Source organism: Neolamprologus brichardi, chromosome 1 (assembly GCF_056152115.1).
Source record: "Neolamprologus brichardi isolate AB-2024 chromosome 1, ASM5615211v1, whole genome shotgun sequence".
NCBI classification, from domain to species: domain Eukaryota; kingdom Metazoa; phylum Chordata; class Actinopteri; order Cichliformes; family Cichlidae; genus Neolamprologus; species Neolamprologus brichardi.
In genome coordinates, this window is record NC_142104.1 from 34,884,938 (window position 1) to 34,908,922 (window position 23,985).

At 44.3% G+C, this 23,985-nt stretch overlaps 1 protein-coding gene across 2 annotated transcripts in view; it reads left to right on the forward strand.

Moving 5' to 3' along the window:
• sorl1 (sortilin-related receptor, L(DLR class) A repeats containing) overlaps positions 1–23,578 on the forward strand; it is a 94,890-nt gene extending 71,312 nt beyond the window's left edge. The window contains exons 26-48 of one of the 2 annotated variants that reach the window (XM_087841319.1): positions 1,291–1,416; positions 1,508–1,618; positions 1,751–1,882; positions 2,312–2,443; positions 3,666–3,800; positions 4,119–4,271; positions 4,562–4,732; positions 5,429–5,557; positions 6,655–6,781; positions 6,903–7,072; positions 7,594–7,697; positions 9,935–10,039; positions 10,108–10,174; positions 10,478–10,560; positions 10,655–10,745; positions 10,822–11,012; positions 12,155–12,274; positions 14,666–14,830; positions 16,714–16,888; positions 18,446–18,552; positions 18,708–18,897; positions 20,202–20,414; positions 20,885–23,578. In XM_087841319.1, coding sequence (XP_087697445.1) covers positions 1,291–1,416; positions 1,508–1,618; positions 1,751–1,882; positions 2,312–2,443; positions 3,666–3,800; positions 4,119–4,271; positions 4,562–4,732; positions 5,429–5,557; positions 6,655–6,781; positions 6,903–7,072; positions 7,594–7,697; positions 9,935–10,039; positions 10,108–10,174; positions 10,478–10,560; positions 10,655–10,745; positions 10,822–11,012; positions 12,155–12,274; positions 14,666–14,830; positions 16,714–16,888; positions 18,446–18,552; positions 18,708–18,897; positions 20,202–20,414; positions 20,885–20,952 — 3,065 coding nt within the window. In that variant the 3' untranslated portion in view covers positions 20,953–23,578. The remainder of the gene's footprint in view (positions 1–1,290; positions 1,417–1,507; positions 1,619–1,750; positions 1,883–2,311; positions 2,444–3,665; positions 3,801–4,118; positions 4,272–4,561; positions 4,733–5,428; positions 5,558–6,654; positions 6,782–6,902; positions 7,073–7,593; positions 7,698–9,934; positions 10,040–10,107; positions 10,175–10,477; positions 10,561–10,654; positions 10,746–10,821; positions 11,013–12,154; positions 12,275–14,665; positions 14,831–16,713; positions 16,889–18,445; positions 18,553–18,707; positions 18,898–20,201; positions 20,415–20,884) is intronic. The other variant, XM_087841321.1, reaches the window with a different exon arrangement.
• The last annotated feature ends 407 nt before the right edge of the window (positions 23,579–23,985 follow it).

Genomic DNA, 23,985 nt, shown 5'->3' on the forward strand with positions numbered 1-23,985 from the left:
GCAGTCATAAAAACAGAGCTAATTACACAGCCGCTAACCGCTAACCACACAGTTAAAGTCACAGAATGACTGCTAACACACAACGACTCAGCTGCAGTCACTGAAAGGTACAGCATAATAGTCATAGTGTTATTTTGGATATTCAGTTTGTTATTCCTCATAATTCACTGAGGTAGCAGCTGAATCAGTTCCTGATGAGGACAAAAGGCTAAACAGTTAGCTAAAGCTAACTAGCTAACTAGCTTAGCAGGTTCTCACTGGCTGCTTTAGTGAGTTTTGGGGTTTGCTAGTTACTTTTAAATTACAGACAGCCAGTAAATTGTAAGTTATTGTAATACTCTCCAGTTCATAATAGTTTTGTTGTCGTACATACACAATTAGAGAACGGTTATTATTGTTTTGAGGCTAGCTTGTATATGCTTGACGCTCACTTTATTAGCTATGCCTTGCTAGTCCCAGATTGGTTTTGGTCCATTTTGATATGACAGCATCACACGCTCGCTACAGATTTGTTGGCTGCACACTTTTTTTTATCAGAGGTGCTCTGTCGTGTTGCTGAGTTGGCACTAAGCCCCCACCCCACCACAACATTAGACCACCAGCAGCCTGAACTGTGGATATTAGGCAGGGTGGATCCATGCTTTCATGTTGTTTCTGCCAAATTCTGACCCTCATTAGACCAGAGAACATTTTTCAATTTTTCATTTATTCTCCTCCTGCCAACCTTCTGCATGATTCAACATGTTATGTTAGTGTTCAGAGATGCTCTTCTGCATATTTTGGTTGTACTGACTGGTTATTTGAGTTACTGTTGCCTTCCTGTTAGCCGTTACCCTGTGACCTTTAGCATCAACAGCACATTTTCACACAGTGAAAATGCTGCTGACTGGATATTTTCCCTTGTTTTTTACTATTTTCACCGTTCTCTGTAAACCATAGACACAGTATTGTGGTCAAATCCCAGTAGATCAGCAGTTTCAGAGACACTCAGACCAACCAGCCATGCCAGCTGCAGAGTCACTTGAATCACGTTTCGTCCCCATTCTGATGTTTGGTTTCAACTTTAGCTAAAAATAGACATTTACAAAGTGCCGGGTGAAAATATATTTACTATATAGCTTATTCACCCATATAAATACATATATTAACATGTGCCAAACATTGACGTACATAAATGCATAATCAGTAGTGCCAGTAACAAAGTAGCTGTGAAAACTTCACATGAACAACGTTTAAATCTGTCATACATTTATAAGCTTCTCCACTCATTTAAACTCTGTGTGTCCTCAGTGGGCCACCATACCTGTGAGCCCAGCAGTTTCCAGTGTAACACAGGTCACTGTATACCTCAGCGCTGGAAGTGTGACGGCGATGATGACTGTCAGGATGACTCGGATGAAGATCCCCAACACTGTGGTAAGCTCACACAAGAGCCTGATGCTTCACCCCTGCAAAGCAAGCAGAGATTTCCTGTTAGCAGTAATACTTTATTGATATTTGTTATTAGAGGGAACTCAGTGTAAAGGCTTCCTGTGCTCCAATCACACCTGTCTGCCAGCCTCCGCGCACTGCAATGGCATCAAGGAGTGTCCAGACGGCGCTGATGAGAACAACTGTGGTGAGTGATCCCGTTGGTTTAGGAGACAGTTTAGCGGTCAGACCCTCACATGCGATCGTAACTATGAGAGAGAATATAATCATCTGACTGCTCTGCTAATCCCGTCTCATGTCTGATTTGTGTCACCCACAGATCCCCTGTGCACTCGCTACATGGAGTTTGTATGTCAGAACCGAGCCCAGTGCCTGTTTCAGTCTCTGGTGTGTGATGGGATCAAACACTGTGAAGACGGCTCTGACGAGGACGCCGAGTACGCACAATGTGGTGAGCACCAAGCATCTCCACTGTGACACTTAGCATGTTTGCAGCAGCCCTCCTGTGACCGCCCGTCACCCCGTAACACCTGACCAGGCCACTTTATAAAGCAGAGGTGTCGTATGATCATCGTCCCAAACCAGGGGAAAGGAGGAGGCTGAGTTTGTTCTCCACTCACCCGTGCACCTGAACAGTGGATCGTTAGAGTTGTGCTTTGTGTTTGGATCTGTTTATCCCTCTTTAATCATTGCTTTGATTACTGTCGCACTCCCAACTTTTCCAGGTATTTCCTTGTTTCTGACGTGTCATTATTATGATGACACAGAAGGCTGGCTTTTTGTAACCAAATACAATAAATGCAGATGAATAGTACAGATGGGTTACATGGGCTTGTGCTGGACTGGGTGGAAAGTAGATTCCTTGTGTGTTTTCTTTCAGCCGCACCGTCTGAATTCAGCAAAGTGTGTGACATCTATACCTTCCAATGTGCCAACGGAGTGTGTGTGAGTCTGGAGTGGAAGTGCGACGGCATGGATGACTGTGGGGATTATTCCGACGAAGCCAACTGTGGTGAGGATGAAAAGCTTATGGAGAAATGCCCAGACCCCCCCACACACAGTGTTTACTATCGAATCATGTGGAACAAATGCGCTGATTGCACACACTGAATATATAAGTTATATTTGTACTAGGCATGCACGTTAACCGATACCAACTTACAGATTAGGCATGCCCCGATACCGATACTGGTATCGGGTATCGGGGCCGATACTGTAAAATGTGTGTGTACTCATACTCGTAAAAGTTAACCGATACCATGAACCGATACCAACTTATTTCATTAATCAGAGGGTGGCTTGTCATTTCTGTTGTAGTTTTTAGATTGGCCACTAGGGGGACATCCCGTGCTAAGCAGGCACAGGGTTAGGCGAGTGAGACTGGCAGCTCCAGATAAAAAAGAGAAACTGGAGGCTGCTGTAGCTAGGCTAAACAAAATGTCAGCAGTGTGGAACAGCCAACTTTAACTCAGGTTTTGGAAAAGCAACGAAAAATGTCAAGAGAAAATCCACGGGCAGTTTAAATTACAGAGGCTCAACTCATTTTATCGCTCTGGATGACCAGCCAATGCCGGTCGTGGAAAACATAGGATTGCACCGTCTTCTCAGCATACTCGAGCCGCGATATGAAATTCCCAGCCGCCCACACATCAGGGAGATAATGGTGCCAAAACTGTCTGAAGAGGTAAAGACAAGCAGTGTGTGCGATGTCAGTCCTTGGTTTAACGGCACAGTGGACTGATGATCCACGGGCAGATGAGGAGTTCGTCAATGCCAAATACTTTCATTATTTTGTTTGTTTGTTTACAATATGGACACTCTGCAATAATTTAAAAGTTTATTTTATTCTCAAACCTAATTTGTATTTATTTTATTCCAAAAAGAAGTGTTTATTTATTATTCTGGAAGCTCGAGACAGTGCCAATAGTTCAGTGATATTTTGTTACAATGTGCACACCCCGCAATAATTTAACAGAAGTGCTTATTTTTTATGTGAAATTTTATTTTTGTGGTCATTTTTATTAAGATTTTATTTTTTATCAGCGGAGAATAAATGTTATGTGTGTGTGTGGTTAAAAGTATCGGCAAGTAGTCAGATCCAAGTATCGGTATCGTATTGGTTTGAAAAAATTGGTATCGTTGCATCCCTAATTTGTACTCCTGCAAACTTTTCGTTTCCCCACAAAGACCAAGTACATTTATGATTACGCTAACTGTTTCTCTGCTCGTTGCAGCTGCTCCGACCGAGGTCCCAGGCTGCTCCAAGTATTTCCAGTATGAGTGCAAAAATGGGCGTTGTATCCCCACGTGGTGGAAGTGTGACCTGGAGAATGACTGTGGGGACTGGTCTGATGAATACATATGTTCAGGTACGACATCGTTAGCTCTGACAGTCGAGCTCCATCAGAAACCTCAGAGTTCGAGCAGCTCACCACCCTGATTTAACAAAACTAGATGGCAGCAGTGAACAAAAACATGAGTAAAATGTGTATAAGGATCTTTATCTGTTGCCACTGCTCTTTTTGGGAGGCTGAGTAGGTCCAAGAGAAGAGCCACGTTACCATCCTGTCTGATTATTAGCATGAACACCTATTTTATGTTGTTTTCTAGTATTTGGTTTATCTGAGTAAATCGGGATTTCAAATTGGCTTCTTGAATGAACCAGTTTCTGCGTCTTATCCCTGCAGGTGGTTCAGATCCTCACACTGTGGCCCCCGGCCCCTCCACGTGTGCGCCCAACCGCTTCCACTGCGGCTCAGGGGCTTGCATCAGCAACACCTGGGTGTGCGACGGCTATGCTGACTGCCCTGACGGCAGCGACGAGTTTGGATGTCCGACAGGTACTGATTCTCGCTGCTGATTGGCTCAAGTTTTCTTGCAGAAGACATAATAGTTTATATTTTACAGCTTTTGGCCAAACTGAATGAACATCTTCCTGAAACAGTCCACATAACTGAACCCATCCACACATCCACGAACTAAAATACACGAAACTGTCTGAAGCCTGGACTTTTTGCTTATTTGAGTTATTGTAACCTGAATAATGAGCATGCACGGTTAGAGATGTGCGTCCACACTTTATATAACAGGAAATAATGCTGAGTAACAGTGTTTCTCATTTTCCTGACAGCAGTTAATGGCTCTGTGACTCCTGCCTTGGTACCCACTGAGAACCCTCATTCCCCCGATCGCTGCAGCCGGAGTCAGTTCCAGTGTCAGCGCCCCGCCCACTGCATCCCCGACTGGCAGCGCTGCGATGGACACGCCCACTGTCAGGATGGCTCTGATGAAGCACACTGCCGTGAGTATCTGTACGATGCATTTGCAAAATACACAAACACAGAACTCGGACGACGGAGGAACAATCATAAAACAGACGGCGTTTTAAATGAAGACAATCGAAAGGATTTTTAGCAGGATTACGCCGAGTTCTCACCCAAAGCCTCGTCATGAGTTCAAGCCTGCCAGACGCTCTGTTGGCTGTAGAGTGATCCTCTCTGTGGAGTACAGAAGTTTCGTTTCAATACTTCCTCCTGCAAATGCACCATGGTCTCCGTGTTGAGCTGAACCATATTTGATCATTTCACAGGTCTCACATAAAACAGGAAGTTGGAACTAAAGTTTGTGTGATGGCACTTTTAAGCTCTGCTGTGATAATAATCTCAGATGTTCATGTTTCATGTCTGGGCTTCACTGAACTGAAAGCAGAAAGCTTCCAGAACAGAACATGTGTCCTTTGTCTACAAATGTATATGTGATACATTTTGAATGGAAAAATTGATAAATCTGAATTTTCAGCCTGAACATTTCATTAACATCCAACAAAACAAAAATGTGATGAGAAACAACTAAACCAAGAAAACGACTTTGAAATAGTCCTCGTGTGGCCGAGGCCGTCATTCTTCTTTCTGCCACGATTTAAGATTCGAGTGTCATCGCATGAGCGTCATGCTTCCATGCTGTGAGCATTTCATCTAAAGCCTGTGTGTGTCTGCAGCCACCCACGGGCCTCTGTCCTGTGTTAATGGGACTCGCTGCTCTGATGGTGAAGCCTGTGTGCTGGACAGTGAGAAGTGCGATGGCTTCCTGGACTGCTCCGACCACAGTGATGAAGATGGCTGCACCGGTAGGTCCACGCTAACCTCGTCCTTAGTTTGCTTTATTTAAAATGACAGAAACTGTCTGCCTGCTTGTCCAGTGCAATGCTGCCAGCTGCTGCCGGTTGTCGACTATTGCAGCTTATGTTAACCCTTTAAAGCCGGTCGGAGCGGGCACGCTCTGTTTTGCGTAACTATTTTTAAATCCCCGTAGAACCGGAACCACATAAGCTAGCGCAATAATTTTTTTTGCATATGTAACCGGAGGAGTTGTACTTACATCTTATGCCATCAGCTTGTCCTCGGTCACAGTTTCCTTCCACATATAGCTTTGCAAAAACTGCATAAAAAGCACTTGCAGCAACAAAAACATAATATTCCAGAAACACGCTTTGCTGATCCAATCAGCTGTTTGTAACACTTCCTACGTTGGAATAGACGTCAGCGCGAACTATCACATGTCCGCCATGACCTGCCCGAAACCAGAAGTGGCGTCATTTTTGCGGAAAATGTAGTTTTTTACTTGTAGGCGTTAAAAGCCTATACTGGTGTTTTTATAAGTCATGTTTGACTTTATGCTTTTCTAGTTTAATAGCTTCTGGGATGCTTAGAACTCATATTGCACTGCTGGAAATAGTTTATTTTGATGCATATGCTGTTTTCTTTGCAAATTTGCATCATAGGATTGTTTTTTGTTTTTCCTGCAGTATATAAAAATTGGTGTATCTCAAAAATAAAACTATGAAGACACTCAAACTAAATTTCCTGTTGTTGTAAACTGTTTTTTGCAACTTTTTTGTATTTACAGTTTTGAGGGATAAGCCTCTTAAATTTCTCTAACTAGAAATATATGTTAAAAAAACAAAAACGATTTTCAATTTTTTTGTAGTTTATTGCACTTTTTTGCAATTTATGTAATTACTATGCACTTAATGCAGACATATTATTAAAATTTGGGCTATAACAGTTGTATTGATGTATATCAACTTGAAATGCTCCCAAAAATGGCTCCACAGCATGTAAACATATAATATAAGCTCTGGCGGACTTGGTTCTATGGTAGGTCTTAAAGGGTTAATGTCGAAATATTCAGACATCAGAATCTACTCTCCTCTCTCTCTGGCAGCGGACACCTTGGCCTATAAAGTCCAGAACCTCCAGTGGACGCCAGATTTCCTGGGTGGCATCACTCTGACCTGGACCCGGCCTAAAAACCTTCCCCAGGACTCTTGCTCCTTCCTCATCTACTACAGGTAAGAAGCTGTCAGTAATGCCAGAGTCACGCTGCTGTTAGCCAGCTGTGTTACACACCAGCTGGTAACAGGGTTTGTATTAAAGAGCCAGTGTGACCTGTGAACTCGTGTTTGTGTTAAGGCCTGTGGGCACATTGCCGTGGACCCCTATGGATACCCACAGCAACAAGACCAGCTACAAACTGACCGTGCTGAAGCCCGACACCACGTACCAGGTGAAGGTGCTCACTCAGTGTCTCAGCAAACTGCACAAGACCAACGAGGTGATCACAGTCAGGACACCAGAGGGATGTGAGTATCACGTGATCACCAGCAGCTCTGACTTCTGCTCATTTTAACTTCAATCTGGATGTGTTTGCGCTCTCTGGTGCACTCCTGGTCTCTCAGATGCAATGCTAGCAAAAGTCATACATAAGCATGCATGAAGCCTTGTGCAGGAAACCCAGCACCTGCTTTCCTTCACAGCAGTGCTCAGAGGGAGACTTTGCTCTGTGTCGGAGTTTGAATTTGAAGTTGTGGTTAAACCTGTGGAGCGCTGCTGCCTCCAGATGCTTCTGTCCCTCACCCTCTGCTTTTGGTGCTGTTTGCCTGCTCGTGTTAGCTCTCCGTCCCCATAACTATGGTGCAGATCTGTGGTGGAGACTGTGGTCCAGCGGTTGCCCCTCAGAGACGGGCTAGACTCCCATTTACAACACTTCTTAAATATGTGTGATGTTCAGTAATATGAATAATTCATCCTCTGTGTGTGTGTGTGTGTGTGTGTGTGTGTGTGTGTGTGTGTGTGTGTGTGTGTGTGTGTGTGTGGGGTTTAGTGCCTGACCCTCCCAGGAATCTGCAGCTGTCCTGTGATAATAACGGTGTGGTGGTCTCCTGGAGTCCCCCCGACAAGAGCAACGGCCTCATCAGGGAGTACATCGTAAGTCACTTTCTAAGCAACTGTTGTGTTTACACAGTATGATGATGATGATGATGATGATGATGATGATGATGATGGCTTCAACAGCCCGGCAGGTAAAGCACAAACACGGAGAGTTCAACATACGAGTCTAGAAATCGAAACAGACGCGAGCGGCCTCACCGGCCTCGTCAGTTTGTCTCGTCTCAGGCAGCAAACACACTCTGATAAACTCGTCATCAGTTCAAGGTGTGCATGTGAGCGCAGGTTCACTATAAACTGATGTTTTTCACAGATGTGAGCTTTCCAAGTCCAAAGTGTTTGTTTACTGAAGCGAAGCTGTGTGATTGGTTAGCGGAGAGTCAGAAGCCTCTATGAAGCTAAACACGCAGGAACGGACGTCTGAACCTTTGCTAGCAAAGCTGCAGAAGCAACAAGTCGTTTTGGAGAATTCATGGAAGAGTGTTTAGTTCACTGCTAAAAAGAAGAAAGAGGAATTTGAGAATGTGCAAACTAAGAATCATCGTTGGAGGAAATCTGGAGCTTTAGTTGAAAAACAAACCTAGATCTGTGAAGATACAACCCAGATCATTGTCCTTGTATGTGGGACAGTTTGGGGTTACAGAGACAGAATGAGACAGACTTTAACCCTTTAAGACCTACCATAGAACCAAGTCCGCCAGAGCTTATATTATATGTTTACATGCTGTGGAGCCATTTTTGGGAGCATTTCAAGTTGATATACATCAATACAACTGTTATAACCCAGATTTTAATAATATGTCTGCATTAAGTGCATAGTAATTACATAAATTGCAAAAAAAGTGCAATAAACTACAAAGAAATTGAAAATCGTTTTTGTTTTTTAACATATATTTCTAGTTAGAGAAATTTAAGAGTCTTATCCCTCAAAACTGTAAATACAAAAAAGTTGCACAAAATAGTTTCCCACCACAGGAAATTTATTTTGAGTGTCTTTATAGTTTTATTTTTGAAATACACCAATTTTTATACACTGCAGGAAAAACAAAAATAAATATTATAATGGAAATTTGCAAAAAAGCAGCATATGCATCAAAATAAACTATTTCCAGCAGTGCAATATGAGTCCTAAGCATCCCAGAAACCACACAGAAAGTCATAAAGTCAAAGATAACTTTTAAAAACACCAGTATAGGCTCATGAGGCCCTGATGGTAAAAAACTACATTTCCACGAAAAATGACGTCACTTCCGGTTTCGGGCAGGTCATGGTGGACATGCGATAGTTCGTGATGATGGACGTAGGAAGTGTTACAAACAGCTGATCGGATCGGCAAAGCGTGTTTCTGGAATATTATGTTTGTGTTGCTGCAAGTGCTTTTTATGCAGTTTTTGCAAAGCTATATGTGGAAGGAAACTGTGACCGAGGACAAGCTGATGGCATAAGATGTAAGTACAACTCCTCCGGTTTCATATGCAAAAAAAATTATTGCGCTAGCTTACGTGGTTGTAGAGCTACCGGGATTTAAAAATAGTTACGCAAAACAGAGCGTGCTGCTCTGACCGGCTTTAAAGGGTTAAGAGGGAGGGATATATTCATGAAGGTAAGAAAGGCTGTAAACTGGCAGGTGTTACAACTGATGTATATCCACATCTGACAGAGAAGCAGATGCTTATAAAGTGACTGAAATGCAGAAACCACACAGTTACGTTCTGTTTGTGTTACAGCAGCAGGTGTCGCGCTAAAATCTCAGCACGATGGTGTAACTAAACTAATAAACACAGAGTTTGATACACTTTTGATTTGCTCACAAAGACTTGAGTTAGTATCACTGCTGGGCTTTGAGACACGCTCAGAAGATGCTAACTGTCTTTAGCTCATTAGCTTCATATGTGAGGAAACATGATGCTGATCTCTCAGTGAGGGGATTGACTTGACTTAAATCACGTGTTTAAGTTTCTCTCACTGAACAATAAGAAGTGAAGTGTAGACAAAGTAATGACACTACAGACAAAACGTTAAAAGTCTTAAATTTGCACATTTTGTTCACAATAGTTTTTGAGATTGTTGATCAAACAGATGTTGATGTTTTTACATATTCATTGAGTGACTGGAACATCTGCTTGTACCTGTAGCGGTTCAGCTTATTGGTGCAGCCCAGCTTCTTTCAATAAAACGACCCGCCTCTGGGCCAGGAGATGACTCGTTATCGGCTCCACATTCACCAGTCGTGGATTTTTGTGGCTAAACATCCTTTAATTTGTGTTTGTCGACAGGTTGAGTACAGCGTGTTTCAAAGCGCTGACTGGACGTCGGCCAGATCCAAGTCAGAGACGACTAAGGTGTACGAGCTGCGTCCAGAAACGCAGTACAATTTCAGGGTAAGACGCCCGCTTCACAAACATCCGCTGTGTTAGCGTCACGTGTGTAACCGCCGATGTTTCCCCAGGTGGCTGCGGTGACCAGTCGAGGTGTGGGAAACTGGTCCGAGGTGAAATCCATCACCCCTCAGAAAGGTACGCTGGTCTCAGGCTCACTGCCGTTTGAAAAGCTGCTCACCGCTGCCATCTACTGGTATTTAGGAACATTTCAGGTGGAGGCTTCTGAAGCTTTGTGTGTGCTAGTTCCTTCAGTAAGAGCACAAGTGTGTTTGAGGCCTGTCAGAAATGAACACATATTATAAATAATAACTTTAAATAGCAGTAAATATTTTCAGAATCACTTCCTCAGCCCAAATAATGAGCAGTGGGGCACATCGTACGGCCCGTCCTATAAATGTCTCAGCTGTGTGAAACCTTTGACTCCTTCCTGTGTCGCAGCCCTGCCTCCTCCCTCTGTGAACGCCGACAGCATCACCAACGACTCCATGAGCCTGTCCTTTACATTAACCTCTCCGTACAAAGTAAGAGCTTCTCCTCAGGTCTTCTTCTTGTGTTTTTAGCTGATGGTTCACGTCTGTGCGAACGCGTCTGACGGCCCTGCTTTGTTTCTTTCAGGTGGAACAGTACACTGTGATCCTGTCCTGGCAGTTTGACACACACGTGAAGGAGAACAGGAACTACACGGTCACATCAGGCGTCCTCAGAGGTACGAGTCGGACTGGTGTTGTCACGCGTGTATGCGTGTATCAGCGTGGGTGTTGACGTGCGCTGTCTGTTTCCAGCTACCAACCTGACAGCAGGGACGGTGTATGAGGTGGCTGTGTGGGCTCACACCAGCGTGGGAGACAGCCCCACCACGCTGACGCATCAGCAGACCAAAGGCCAGCAGCCAGAGCGGCCCCTCCTGAAGGCCAGGGCTGTCAACCAGACAGCTGTGGAGTGCAGCTGGACCGTCAGTGGATCGCCTGCTCAGGTAAACACAAACAATGATGTAAGAGTGTGCAGCCTGTTGTTTCATCTTTGACTTTATCAGAGAAATCCAGCAGTTAAAAAGATTTTAAATACAATTCTGGAGAAGTGTGGAGCTAAAAGTTAAATATAATGGGAATGGAGTCTGATTACCCGACGGCGTCACCGTCCACCGACTGAAAACATGTGATATGAACTGGACTGAGCAGCTACAATCCTAAATCAGACACGGGACAGCAGCTGAGTTCCTCTGTAACAGCAGAGAGGCTGGTGCACAGCAGTAAACTGTGGCTCAGGGGGTTGGGAAGCGCATCTGTAACCGGAAGGTCCCCGGTTCGGTCCCCGGGCTCTCTGTCCTGGTCATTGTGTCCTTGGGCAAGACACTTCACCTACCGTCTACTGGTGTTGGCCAGAGGGGCCGATGGCGCGATATGGCGCCTCGCTTCTGTCAGTCTGCCCCAGGGCAGCTGTGGCTGCAACTGTAGCTGCCTCCACCAGTGTGTGAATGTGAGAGTGAATGAATAGTGGCTTAAAGCGCTTTGGGTGCCTAGAAAAGTGCTTTATAAATCCAATCCATTATTATTATTATTATTATTAAACCCTTTTTAATGGTACATTTTCTCATTTCAAACGTTGGATATGTTTTCTATGGTCTGTTTTCATGAGGTGTGAGATCCACTGCAACCACGTATTTATGTTTACACCACATCCCATGTTTGTGGAGTTGGCTTTGTAACAGAGAGGCTGATGCGTCCACCACAGCTGGAATCTGAGGCTACGTCCACACGTACCCGGGTATTTTTGAAAACGCAGATTTTTCTATGCGTTTGCACCTTTCGTCCACACGTAAACGGCGTTTTTAGTCACTGAAAATGGAGATTTTTAAAAACTCCGGCCAGGGTGGATATTTTCAAAAACTCCGTTTTTGCGTTTACGTGTGGACAGAAAACGCAGCGTCAAAGGTGTGCGCCTTTTTTGAGTGTGGCAGGCAGTGACCTGCACTCATGCATCACTGCACACACGCTGCATGTGCATAGAACCACATTAATGAACAAAGGACATCATACAGATCCAAGCAGATTCTCCTACGTTTGTTATTTCACATTCTGTGTAACTGTGTGTGTCTGTGTGTGTCTGTGTGCGCAGGTGTACGGTGTGTTTTATGCCACCTCCTTCCTGGACTTCTACCTCAGTCCTCGTCAGGCGCGCACGCCCTCTGTCGGCCTCACAGTGACCGTAGACAGCGATGAGCAGTTTCTCTTCCTGGTGAGTCTTTCCTCCGTTCTTAAACACGCCTCTCTGAAGGAACGTTCCAGAATCTCACACGTGTGTTTCACGTGTTTGAGTACCTGCCGTTTCTGAACACGGCGTCGCTCCGCACTGTTGCTCTGAGAAAGTTTGCTCGTGGCACGAAGCCAGATCACTTCCAGAAGAACTAGTTAGTGCAGACCTTCCCAAAGTGTGGGGCCCGCCCCCTAGGGGGGGCGCAGAGCCATTGCAGGGGGGGCGCGGCATGAAAAGGGGGAAAAAAACAAAACGCTTGGACACTGCTAGCATGGGGCTCCCACACAAACGCAAAGCAGGAGATGAAGCGTCGCTGAATATGTTTCCAAACCAACTTCATTCTGAGCCAAAGACTAGAAAATATGGTGAAGCAAATCTTCCCTTTGGTTTCACCTGCACAAGTGCCGAGGTAGGTCTCCCTGCAGGATTGGTTTTCCCTGCGTTGGGAGCAGCGCTGGGCTGTTTAAATCACAGACAAACAGGATCCCACATTCTTGATCTTTAGTTCACAAACACTTGTTGTAATGACTAACTACTCCTGACATGTTGGAGATGTTTGCTCTGTATACAGTAAAGTTACAGCAGGATACAAATAATATCAGGCTGATCCTGCAGCGATTTGTTCCCTTGGTTCAAATCACAGACAAACAGGATCCAACAGCTGTTTATGTTTTTAAACCCGTTTTGCACAGAGAGGCATTTTTTGAAAAATGTATTGACAGCAATGTTGAACATTATTACACAGGACAAAAACAACTACATGTAAAATAATCACAGCGTGACGCCTCTGCCTTTGTAAATGGAGGAACAGTAACTGCGTGTAAAACCTGCAGACAGTCAGATTAACAGTATTTTGTCTCTATCATTCTGCAATTCATCTCATGTAAACAATAACGTGGCCACAGCGTGACGTGAAAAAAGGAACATACCTTTGACGTTGCGTGATGAACTCTGTATTCCTCGTCCACACGTAAACGCAAAAAATGAGTTTTAAAAAATCTGTTTTCGGTGATTCGAAACGCCGTTTATGTGTGGACGAAACAGCTGCGTGTTCAAAAATACCCGTGTAGGTGTGGACGTAGCGTAAAAGAGTTAGTTTATTTTATTACTACCTGTAATTTATTGCAGTTTACTTGTATTTGCTTAATTGTTTACTAAATGTTTGAGGTGTGAAATAAACCGCAATGGAGCAAAATATGGGCGTGTGTGGTTGGAGGATCGTGATGCGCGCAAACATTTTTCTGTAAAACAAAGGGTGGCCCAGCGAAAAAAGTTTGGGAACCACTGAGTTAGTGTGACATGTGAGAGCAAAGGGAAGGGTGTGAAATCTCCCACCTGAAAACACAAAAAGTCGGCGCAGGAGTGGAAATTATTCAGCGTTCAGTTTAACGAGCGCAGGTGCAAATGCAGCTGCGATCGTCACGTTTGTGCTTGACGGTGGTGACGCGAGCAGGTGATCTAAGCTTAGTAGTGAAGAATAAATTAAAATGCAAACACAGTTTTCAGACTAAACTGGAATAATAACGAGGCACGCCAGAACCACGGAGCCAGCCTGCTGAGTGACTGCAGCGCAGGCTGCCGTTCCCAGTGTGAAGGGGAAGGGGAATATGTTCCCGGCACACGTTAGACTTATTACGAAGCATGGACGTGAACATTCAGAGTCACCAACAGCAGAATGATCCGGGCCTTGGTACAGCCCCTCAGGTTATCCTCCACCCGAAACGAGCTTTCAACCCCGTAAGACCTCCTTCCCCTTAAAGCTCATTTATATTGTCCCTGAAAATTTAAACAGTGAGAGACATCTGCGCTGATTCATAGAGGAGGAAAAACCCAAACTGAAACTGAAAACCAGAATGAAACACTTTAAAAATGATCGTATTTATTACAGTTTCATTTACGTGTATTTGCTGAAACTGGTCATTTCTGTTATTCGAACAGTTCTGCAAATGAACTTTTTACACTGCACATCCAGATACTTGCACGTCCTATTCAGCACTGCATCTATGATGGTGGTGCATCACAGGTGAGAGGTCACCATCACAGGTGAGGCGGATAGAGAAGTGTTAGAGTAACATCTGCTCCCAAAGCCTTTTTCATGGAAGGCGTTTACCAGCACGGCTTCATGGTAGAAGAATCCATCATCCCAGCTTTTTGAAAATGAGTTCATATTTTCTCACTTTAAACATTTGATATTTTCTTGATGTCTTCTAATATGAAGAAAAATGGGATTAATTTGCAGACCGCTACATTCTGCTTTTATTTACATTTTACAGAGCACTCCAGCATTTTCACAATTGGCTGTCTCTTTTGGCCATATTGTGTATGGGTAACATGTCTCGGTCATTAGCCATGATCTGTGTGTTCTCTGTTCAGGTGCGGGTTGTTGCTCCCTTCCTGGGTCCTCCCTCCGACTACGCTGTGGTGAAAATGATTCCCAATGAAAAGCTGCCGCCCAGGAACCTCCACCGTGTGCGAGTCGACAAAACTCAGGCTACACTCAAGTGGCAGCCGCCCTATGACAGCCCGAGCAAACCTTTGGTACACTCCTGTCTCTTATTGTGATGATGTCAGACGATCAGAACATGGGGAATATAAAGGACTCATTTCACACTTTTTAACTTGTTCATATTTACAGTTGAAGAGGTAGTAGGCAGCGTTTTCCTTGTATTAACATGTATTTTACAGCGAGGCTCTGGAAGGATTGTTATTTTAACTAAACAGTGTGACCACAGCTGGCTTTTTGTCCTGTCTCAGCATGTGGGGGACGTTTCTGTGAAGCATTGGTCAGATTCAGTGTCAGTGAGGGACCCTGAAATCAGTTCATACAGGTTTTAGTGATTATGCCTGCTAACGTATTGTAGCAAGGGTTGTCCTGGGTGAGTAAAGCCAGCTAATTCATACGATCATCCAAGGTTGATCTGGTGTCGTATCTGCTCTTTTTTAAACTTACTTAATCAGCTGATGTTAGAACATAAGCAGAGCCAGTGAAGCTAAGCTAAGCTAGCTAGCTGTATTGCTAGGAAAATCCTGAGCGGCTAGCTTAGGAGACAGACCACATTAGCTGCCAAATTACTTGGTTTATGACATGGACTTATTTTTCATGTCAAACTGTACTGATTTAAGACAATACTACAACATATGAATGTATAATATTAGCTATAACTTGCCTTTGTTTCTACAATTACAGTAAACTGCTGCTAGCTAGGTCTTGATGCATTCTCAGTCATCTAGGACAGTAAATCTCCAAAAGTTGATTTTGTTCATCTGGACGTAGCGTTTTGTGGGAGAAACGTTTCGTCATCATCAGGTGATGTCTTCAGTCTCAGCTGACTGCAGGTTTCAATTCAATTCAATTTTCAATTCAATTTCAATTCAATTTTATTTATATAGCGCCAAATCACAACAAATGTCGCCTCAAGGCGCTTCATAGATACAGAGAAAGCCCAACAATCATATGACCCCCTATGAGCAAGCACTTTGGCGACAGTGGGAAGGAAAAACTCCCTTTTAACAGGAAGAAACCTCCGGCAGAACCAGGCTCAGGGAGGGGCGGGGCCATCTGCTGTGATTGGTTGGGGTGAGAGAAGGAAGACAGTTTCAATCTTATAAACAGGACATTTGCATAATGACTGAAACCAGCCCACTGAAGGAACAATGGGCTGGGAGGTCTTAATTATGCAAATTCTCATGACCATTGATCAACAACCACTGACCATGTGTACTGTTTATAAGAACCCTAACCCCTGTCTCTCTTCCACAGCATGTCTTTATCCTGTCTTCCTTCTCTCACCCCAACCAATCACAGCAGATGGCCCCGCCCCTCCCTGAGCCTGGTTCTGCTGGAGGTTTCTTCCTGTTAAAAGGGAGTTTTTCCTTCCCACTGTCGCCAAAGTGCTGCTCATAGGGGGTCATATGATTGTTGGGTTTTTCTCTGTATGTATGAAGTGACTTTTGTTGTGATTTGGCGCTATATAAATAAAATTTAATTGAATGGAATAAGATTGGGGAAACCTGCAGTCAGCTGAGACTGAAGAAGTCACCTGGATGATGGCGAAACGTTTGTCCCACAAAAAGCTACGTCCTGATGAACAGAATCAACTTTTTGGAGTGCTGCTAGCTAGCTGTAAATTAGCTACAGAGCATGTTTATGACAGTATTTGTTCCTTTGTCTCATCCATGTTGTCATTCTAATAATACTCATACTTGAGCAGAGATAACAGTGTGAGATGTCGATGGTGACTATTCACGTATCCTGAATGAGTTAGTGCTGTAGCAGACGCTCCAGCTGTGTTCAAACGTGTATGAAACACAATCCTGTAACTCAGCCGATAAAAAAGAACGACCTCGCAAATATATTATTACCTGATACGTCACAGCTTTTAACATCCACCTGATCTTGGGTTCCCGTCTTGTTTCTTTAGACATATGCAATACACATGCGGGATGTGATTCGTAAGGTGGAGCGGGACTACAAGCTGACCACCCAGAACAACACAGTGGAATACGTGCTGAAAGGCCTGGAGCCTGGAGGGCGATACAGCATCTCTGTGCGCCTGCGAAACATGAGCAAGGAGGCCAGCTTCACCCTCAGCACAGGTATAACTGTGTGACTCACAAACTCACAAACTCACAAACTCTACTGATCAACCGCCAACTTGTCCTAATCCAGGGAGGTCGTCCTCATATTCTTGCTGTAGTGTGACTGAGCTGTGACTGAGCTGTGACTGCCAACAGCCATATCGTGGAGTATAAATGGAGTACATCACTTACAAACTGTAACCTCACTGATGTTTTAGCCTGTGATTTGTAAATGACCAAAGCTTCTGTTTGGATGGAAACTGTTACTGTTACAGGTGCATATCGGTTCTAGTTAACACTGACTGTTCACAGGCCTGTTTGAAATGATCAGACAGAAACACATTGACTGGCCTAAAACAGTAATGTAGATATGATTCAACTGTAAATAGTAGGGGTGCAACGATACCCGTATCGATATTGAACCGTTCGATACAGTGTTTTCGGTTTGGTACGCATATGTATCGAACAATACAAAATTTATTTGATCAACTTTCCTTCTGACGATGCTGTCTGTGTTGAGCGCTCAGTGGATCTGCACTCGACAGTGCAGCCTAGGCGGAGAAGTCGAGCGCAGATCCACTGAGCACAGCGCAAGCTAGCGAGACAGAAGCTAAGCTCGTTGCAACATGGCAAATTGAACCTCCCCCACCCTCATTCAGATCTGGCGTTTGGAATTAATCTAGTTGTTCCTTTTGAATAAGTTTATTTTCATTAAAAATAAAAACATTAGCAATAAAGAAAGAACTCTACATTAAACACATTTATAGCTGAATTTGACTGATAGCTTGTTGCTGTTGTTTTTAAATAAGGAGTAGTAATCACAGTAATCTCAGTACTGTGATTACTTTGACACAGTGGCGCATTTGTCTTCTGGTTCTTCTCCCGTCACACACAGAGCTGCAGCAGCCGGCGTTTGCATGTTTCAAATCTAAATATTCTTTTACCAACTTGATGAACTTGGCATCATTTAATCATTTGGCTGACTGATTGCACACATCCCTAAATATTAGAGGTGGGAATCACCATACATCCCTCGATACGATATTATTGCAATTTTTAAAAATATTTTGCGATATTCAGATTCTGTACATAAAGGTAAACTTTATCAATATTCATTTTCTCTAATATCAAAGTCTCACACTCAGTCTTTCTCTCATTTCAGTTTTATTGTTGACAAACTGAACGGTTTGTATTACAGTCTAGTCCAACTTAACTGAATCAACCATCTGGTACAATTATAGCTATTCTGAACTATGCAGTTTATGAAAACTATGCAGCCCCTTCAGCAACTGAAGAATTTGAAAGTAAATTAAAACAAAATATAATTTTACATTAAATAAAAAAGTTTTAAACTTAATTAAAATAAAACATGTCTTAAATTAAAATAAGTAAACTGTCATGTTTATTGCTGCCAAAAACAAGTTAAACACATTTGGACAGTGAAGGAATGTCAGGATTCTGGATTCAATTTTTTCCCCACCCCTACTAAATATGATGTCTTATGTCACTTCGTGCAGAGCAGATTCTGCTCCCTGTGCTTACTTATCATAAACTCTGCGTTTCCTGTGCTCGTAGTTCCTCTTGCGGCTCCTGAAGCCCTGAAATTTTTGACGGAGAAGGATCACATATATCTCTTCTGGAAGAGCCTGGCTGTCCGAGAGAAGGGCTTCAATGAGAGCAGGGTGAGACACCTACAGCTAACCACTGCTTTTGAAACCAAATGTCAGTGACTGTGAGTGATAATAATGTTCTCACAGCAGAATGAGCTTCTCCAAGTGTTGATTTATGCTCTGCTCTTCTGCTGCTGTGGTGCTCCTCTGACTGCCGCTGTTCACAGGGGTACGAGGTGCGTGTGTTTGACAGCGTGACCAACAAGACGTCGTCCCTGGGAAACACCACAGACACCTTCTTCAGGATCAGCAGCCTGCTGGTGGGACACAACTACACATTCTCTGTCCAGGCTCGCTGCCTGCTCAACGGGCAGCTGTGCGGGGAGCCTGCAGTGCTGCTCTATAACCAGCTCATAGGTACCGCCCACACTCACCCGATCAACATTAAAGCTGTGTTGTTGCCATTCACATCTTTTCCATGTGTAGCTCCATTAAAGAACGAATCAAAAGAAACCCCAAACACTGAATCTGTCTCGAGCTGCTTGAGGCAGCTTTTTAGCATTAAATTCAGTTTGATGCTCTGTCTTTGTTTTTAATAAAAATCACTACAAAAAAAGGTTCAAAGGAATTAACCCTTTAAGACCTACCATAGAACCAAGTCCACCAGAGCTTACTTTATATGTTTACATGCTGTGGAGCCATTTTTGGGAGCATTTCAAGTTGCTTTACATCAATACAACCATTATAGCCCAGATTTTAATAATATGTCTGCATTAAGTGCATAGTAATTACATAAATTGCAAAAAAGTGCAATAAACTACAAAAAAATTGAAAATCGTTTTTGTTTTTTAACATATATTTCTAGTTAGAGAAATTTAAGAGGCTTATCCCTCAAAACTGTAAATACAAAAAAGTTGCACAAAATAGTTTCCCACCACAGGAAATTTATTTTGAGTGTCTTCATAGTTTTATTTTTGAAATACACCAATTTTTATAAACTGCAGGAAAAACTAAAATAAGTATTATAGTGCAAATTTGCAAAAAAGCAGCATGTGCATCAAAATAAACTATTTCCAGCAGTGCAATATGAGTCCTAAGCATCCCAGAAACCACACAGAAAGTCATAAAGTCAAACATAACTTTTAAAAACACCAGTATAGGCTCATGAGGCCCTGATGGTAAAAAACTACATTTCCACGAAAATGACGTCACTTCCGGTTTCGGGCAGGTCATGGCGGACATGCGAAAATTCGCGTTGACAATATTCCAACATAGGAAGTGTTACAAACAGCTGATCGGATCGGCAAAGCGTGTTTCTGGAATATTATGTTTGTGTTGCTGCAAGTGCTTTTTATGCAGTTTTTGCAAAGCTATATGTGGAAGGAAACTGTGACCGAGGACAAGCTGATGGCATAAGATGTAAGTACAACTCCTCCGGTTTCATATGCAAAAAAAATTATTGTGCTAGCTTACGTGGTTGCAGAGCTACCGGGATTTAAAAATAGTTACGCAAAACAGAGCGTGCTGCTCTGACCGGTTTTAAAGGGTTAAAGTTACCCACAAATGTGAGTTTAAGTTGTTTCATTAGGAGCCATTTAGGAGCATCCCGGCTCCTAAATCCTGGGCTGTTAGCAGCGCCTTCATGCAGCCCAGAGAAACCTAACAGTGGATTACAAACACTTCATTTCTTTTCTGTAAATGCTTTTTCCCCTCCTGCACAGGGACCAGCAATGCATCGCGCAGCGAGGCCCACTCAGGCGACACGGCGGCCGTGGTGGTTCCCGTCCTCTTCCTGCTGCTGCTGGCTGTTTGCGGTGGATTGGTGGTTCTCTACCTCCGACACCGGCGGCTGCAGAACAATTTTACCGCCTTTGCCAACTCCCACTACAACTCTCGGCTCGGCTCGGCCATCTTCTCCTCCGGGGACGAACTGGGTAATTATTTCTTATCGATGCGAGAAACGAGACACGAATTGGAAAACGAGGTTATTTATAAAGGTCGTGGAGGGATACGTGTTTTTAATCATCTGCCACGAAGTTTCACCTTTCTGCTCAGTTTGGCATGACCTTTGACCCTAGCAGTTCAGCATGGTTGTAATAGAAGAGTCAGCCTGCCCCACCCTATGAAGCTGCTATAGCTAGCTCACACGCTGCTAAGCTGGACCTAGCTTCCTGCTCTGACTGCAATAAAAACGTAGACTTGAATTCTTACCTCAGTATGTGAGTTTCTCATTGGCTGCTTGCAGATGTTCAGTATGGTGAACTAGCCAATAAAGCAGGGCGCATCGCCGCATGGCTGCTGTACTAGCGTGCAGTCGGGTCCACTTCTCTCTGGCGTGTTGACGTTTGAACAAATTGATTCCAGCAGCCACGAAGCTTTCTAAACGTTTTCCCTTTGTTAACAGGTGATGACGACGAAGACGCTCCCATGATCAGCGGCTTCTCAGACGACGTTCCCATGGTTATCGCGTAGCGTGGCGTCCCCGTCGCCCATTTCTCTCTGTTCCCTATTTCCTCTCCTTCAACCCTTTAGTCCCCTTCGCTCTCCGTCAGCAGTGCGGCACGACGGAGCGCAGAGCCACCGGGCGGAAGCTCGCCACCACCCCAAAGTCATCCGTGGGAATCCACGCCAATTAGCAGAAAAACGTCGAGAAAAAATGGAAATGTGTAAAGAGAGAGAAATATTTTTCAAATGTACATTGCACTTTTTTTGGATGCGCAATAACTTATTTTTTATAATGTTAAAAATATATACGGGGGTCAAAAAAGGAGCGGGAGGAAAAGGCGGACGCTGGAGCAAACTGTGAAGGATTTGAGTTTGTGGAGCTCGTCAGGGAACGCGTGACCCTGTCGCAAACTCGCCGTCCATAGGAGGCGTCCATTGCTTCAAGCCAAAATAAGCATCCCGAGGCTGGAATATAGAATGCAAAAAACACACATTTAAACACAAACATATAGACTTACGCTGTATACACAATGTTTAAACATACTTTGGTTGAGTACAGTTTGTCCTGTGGCGCTAGATGTGACGTTGGTGCCCTGTGGGAGGAGCTAACTGTGGTTCCTGTTTGTCCTGTTGACGGATCAGGACGCACACAGGTGACTTTACTGACTGGTGGCATCACGTAGGCACACTCTTCTTTTCCACCAGCAGCACCGTGTTATAGAGCCGGCACGCGATTGGACGATTCCTGGCTTTGACACGCTCCCATCCTGCTAGCATCGCCGAGATCACCTGAATGAATTTGTAAATATCGGCTTTTAAAACGTCCTCTTCTTGTAATGCTGCACCACGTCGTTCGGTAAAATTGAGTTCTTTTGTTTCGTTTGTGTTGTTCAGGACCGCGATTTATTGTCCGCAGCATTTTGCCATAGCTGTAGTGCTCAAGGAAGCGCGTTTGGGGTTCTCAGGGAACTGTGTCGGAGCAGACACCAGCCCATCGCCGCGGCCGTGGCCGAGGCAGCGCCGTCCGTCGGCTGAATACAGAACAGAGTCGGCCGTGGGCACAGACTGTGAGAGTCGGGCTCACTTTGTGTCTCCTCATTTTATTGTTCGTTTGGCATCTTTTTAGAGAGAACTGCGTCCCTGTGGGTGCTCCCACAGTTATAGTGGATTTTCTTCAACACGTTCTCACTCCCAAAGCGTCAGATTTTACGCTAGGTGACAAATCGTCAACATATTACGTTTTCGGCTACCCACCACGTTCCTAAATGACGACCTCGGAAAAAATGAGGAAATATGAGAACCGTATGGACTCAGTCTACACATGTTCGCTCTTTTTCTTCAAATCGCTTAGAAACACGCTATTTAACATCATTAAAGTCCTGGTTAAGCTCAGGAAAAAGGTTATGGTTAGGGCTAGGGATAAGGTTAGGTTTAGGGCTGGAATACAGGGCTGGAACGTCGATTACCGCCGGAGCGTCATTGCACTGGATTTCGCCCATAACCCGCCACGTACCATAAGAACGCCGAAGGTCTCCTTTTGCGTTCCTCAGGAACGCCGCGGGACGTGACAAAACGTCGCCATGTTACGCCTCGGGAGTGAGAACGGGCTGGTTTTATCAGGAGAAAATAAAACAGTCCATGCAGAGAAAGTTTGCAGAGCTTCACGTCCGACAGCCCGGCGTTGCATCAGGGGCAGAAAGTATATATGGATGCGTTAAATATTGTGCTGACTGCGCCGCAGTCGGTTAGCAGACGTCGGCGTGTTGCCGTGGAGCCTTCGAGCCGATGTTGTTCTGCTTTTTGTTGACCTCGCTCATTTTGTTCGTAAAGACGTCTCCATGAATGTATTATGTGTCCGTTCTGGTCCCAGCTCGTTATGCTAGTCCCCACCTGTGCAGTCAGTGCACACACTCTGCTCTCCGTCTGCAGGGGGAAACACAGCCTTTACGTCTCTGCATGCAAACTGCAGCTGTTCTGAAACCTGACCCAGAGCGACAAACCGATGCTTCCTTTCGTCATCTCGTCCCTGATCATCAAACGGTGTCTGTGCTGACATTTTTCCTCAAGACTCGAGCTTGATTTCACGCAGCTCTGCGTCCTGTTCATGAGGCACTTTGTTCCGTTTCTTGGCCTTAACGACAGATTTTCTGGCATCGATGCTGTTTTTTGCTCTGTGGACTCGGTGTTCTCTGGTTTCTCTGTTTTGCCACATAATGCCTTATTAGGTTAGGTTTCTATGTAATTTACTGTTTGTACAGTGGAACACAAGTGCACACGCATGCATACACACACACACACACACGCACACTTGACCCGCATGCAAGGCTGAGGAGTAATTCACTGTTAGGGCATTTGGTTAATTTTGTCAGATCACTGCTCCTTTGCGCCGCGAGACGGCCTCGTAGTGTTTTAGTCAGGTTTCACTCATGTACAGTCTTATTGGTTGTTATGTGCCCGATTGCTTCTCACTTCTTTTAAAGTGGACTCTCGTGAAATAGTTTGCTTCCAAACGTCATTCGGCGACGACTTTGACCATGTTGGAAGATGTTCATGTCTTGCTTGCTCGTGTTGGAGATTGCGAGGAAAGTCAAATGTTTTGAAAACATTGTGAGCTGTTTCAAAAAAGAAAAAAATAAACTTGCTGAAAATGAAACTGTGGCCGAGTTTCTTTCAGTGCAACAAACCTGTGGACTGTTATTAAAACACATCAAACTGACATGTTCTCCAGCTGCGCTGCACGTGTGACTGTATTCACTGTTTTAAACGTTCACAGGCGAAGCGAGGAGATTATCTCTTGATCGTGGCACCTTGTAGTGGGTGGGATGTGTTAGGGAGCGAGCACGGTGTCCTCACAGTAGGTATTAGAAGCAGGGGAAGCAGTCAGGGTGCCTGTGCTGACCGCTGCCCACCACCGAAACCACCAATGATACAATACAACTTTATTTGTATCGCACATTTAAAACCAGAGGTAGCTAAAGTGCTTCACATAATCCAATAAAACAGTAGTAAAGTACAAAGGCAGATAAGCTAGCAGGTGGGAGGCACTGATTAAACAAGCAT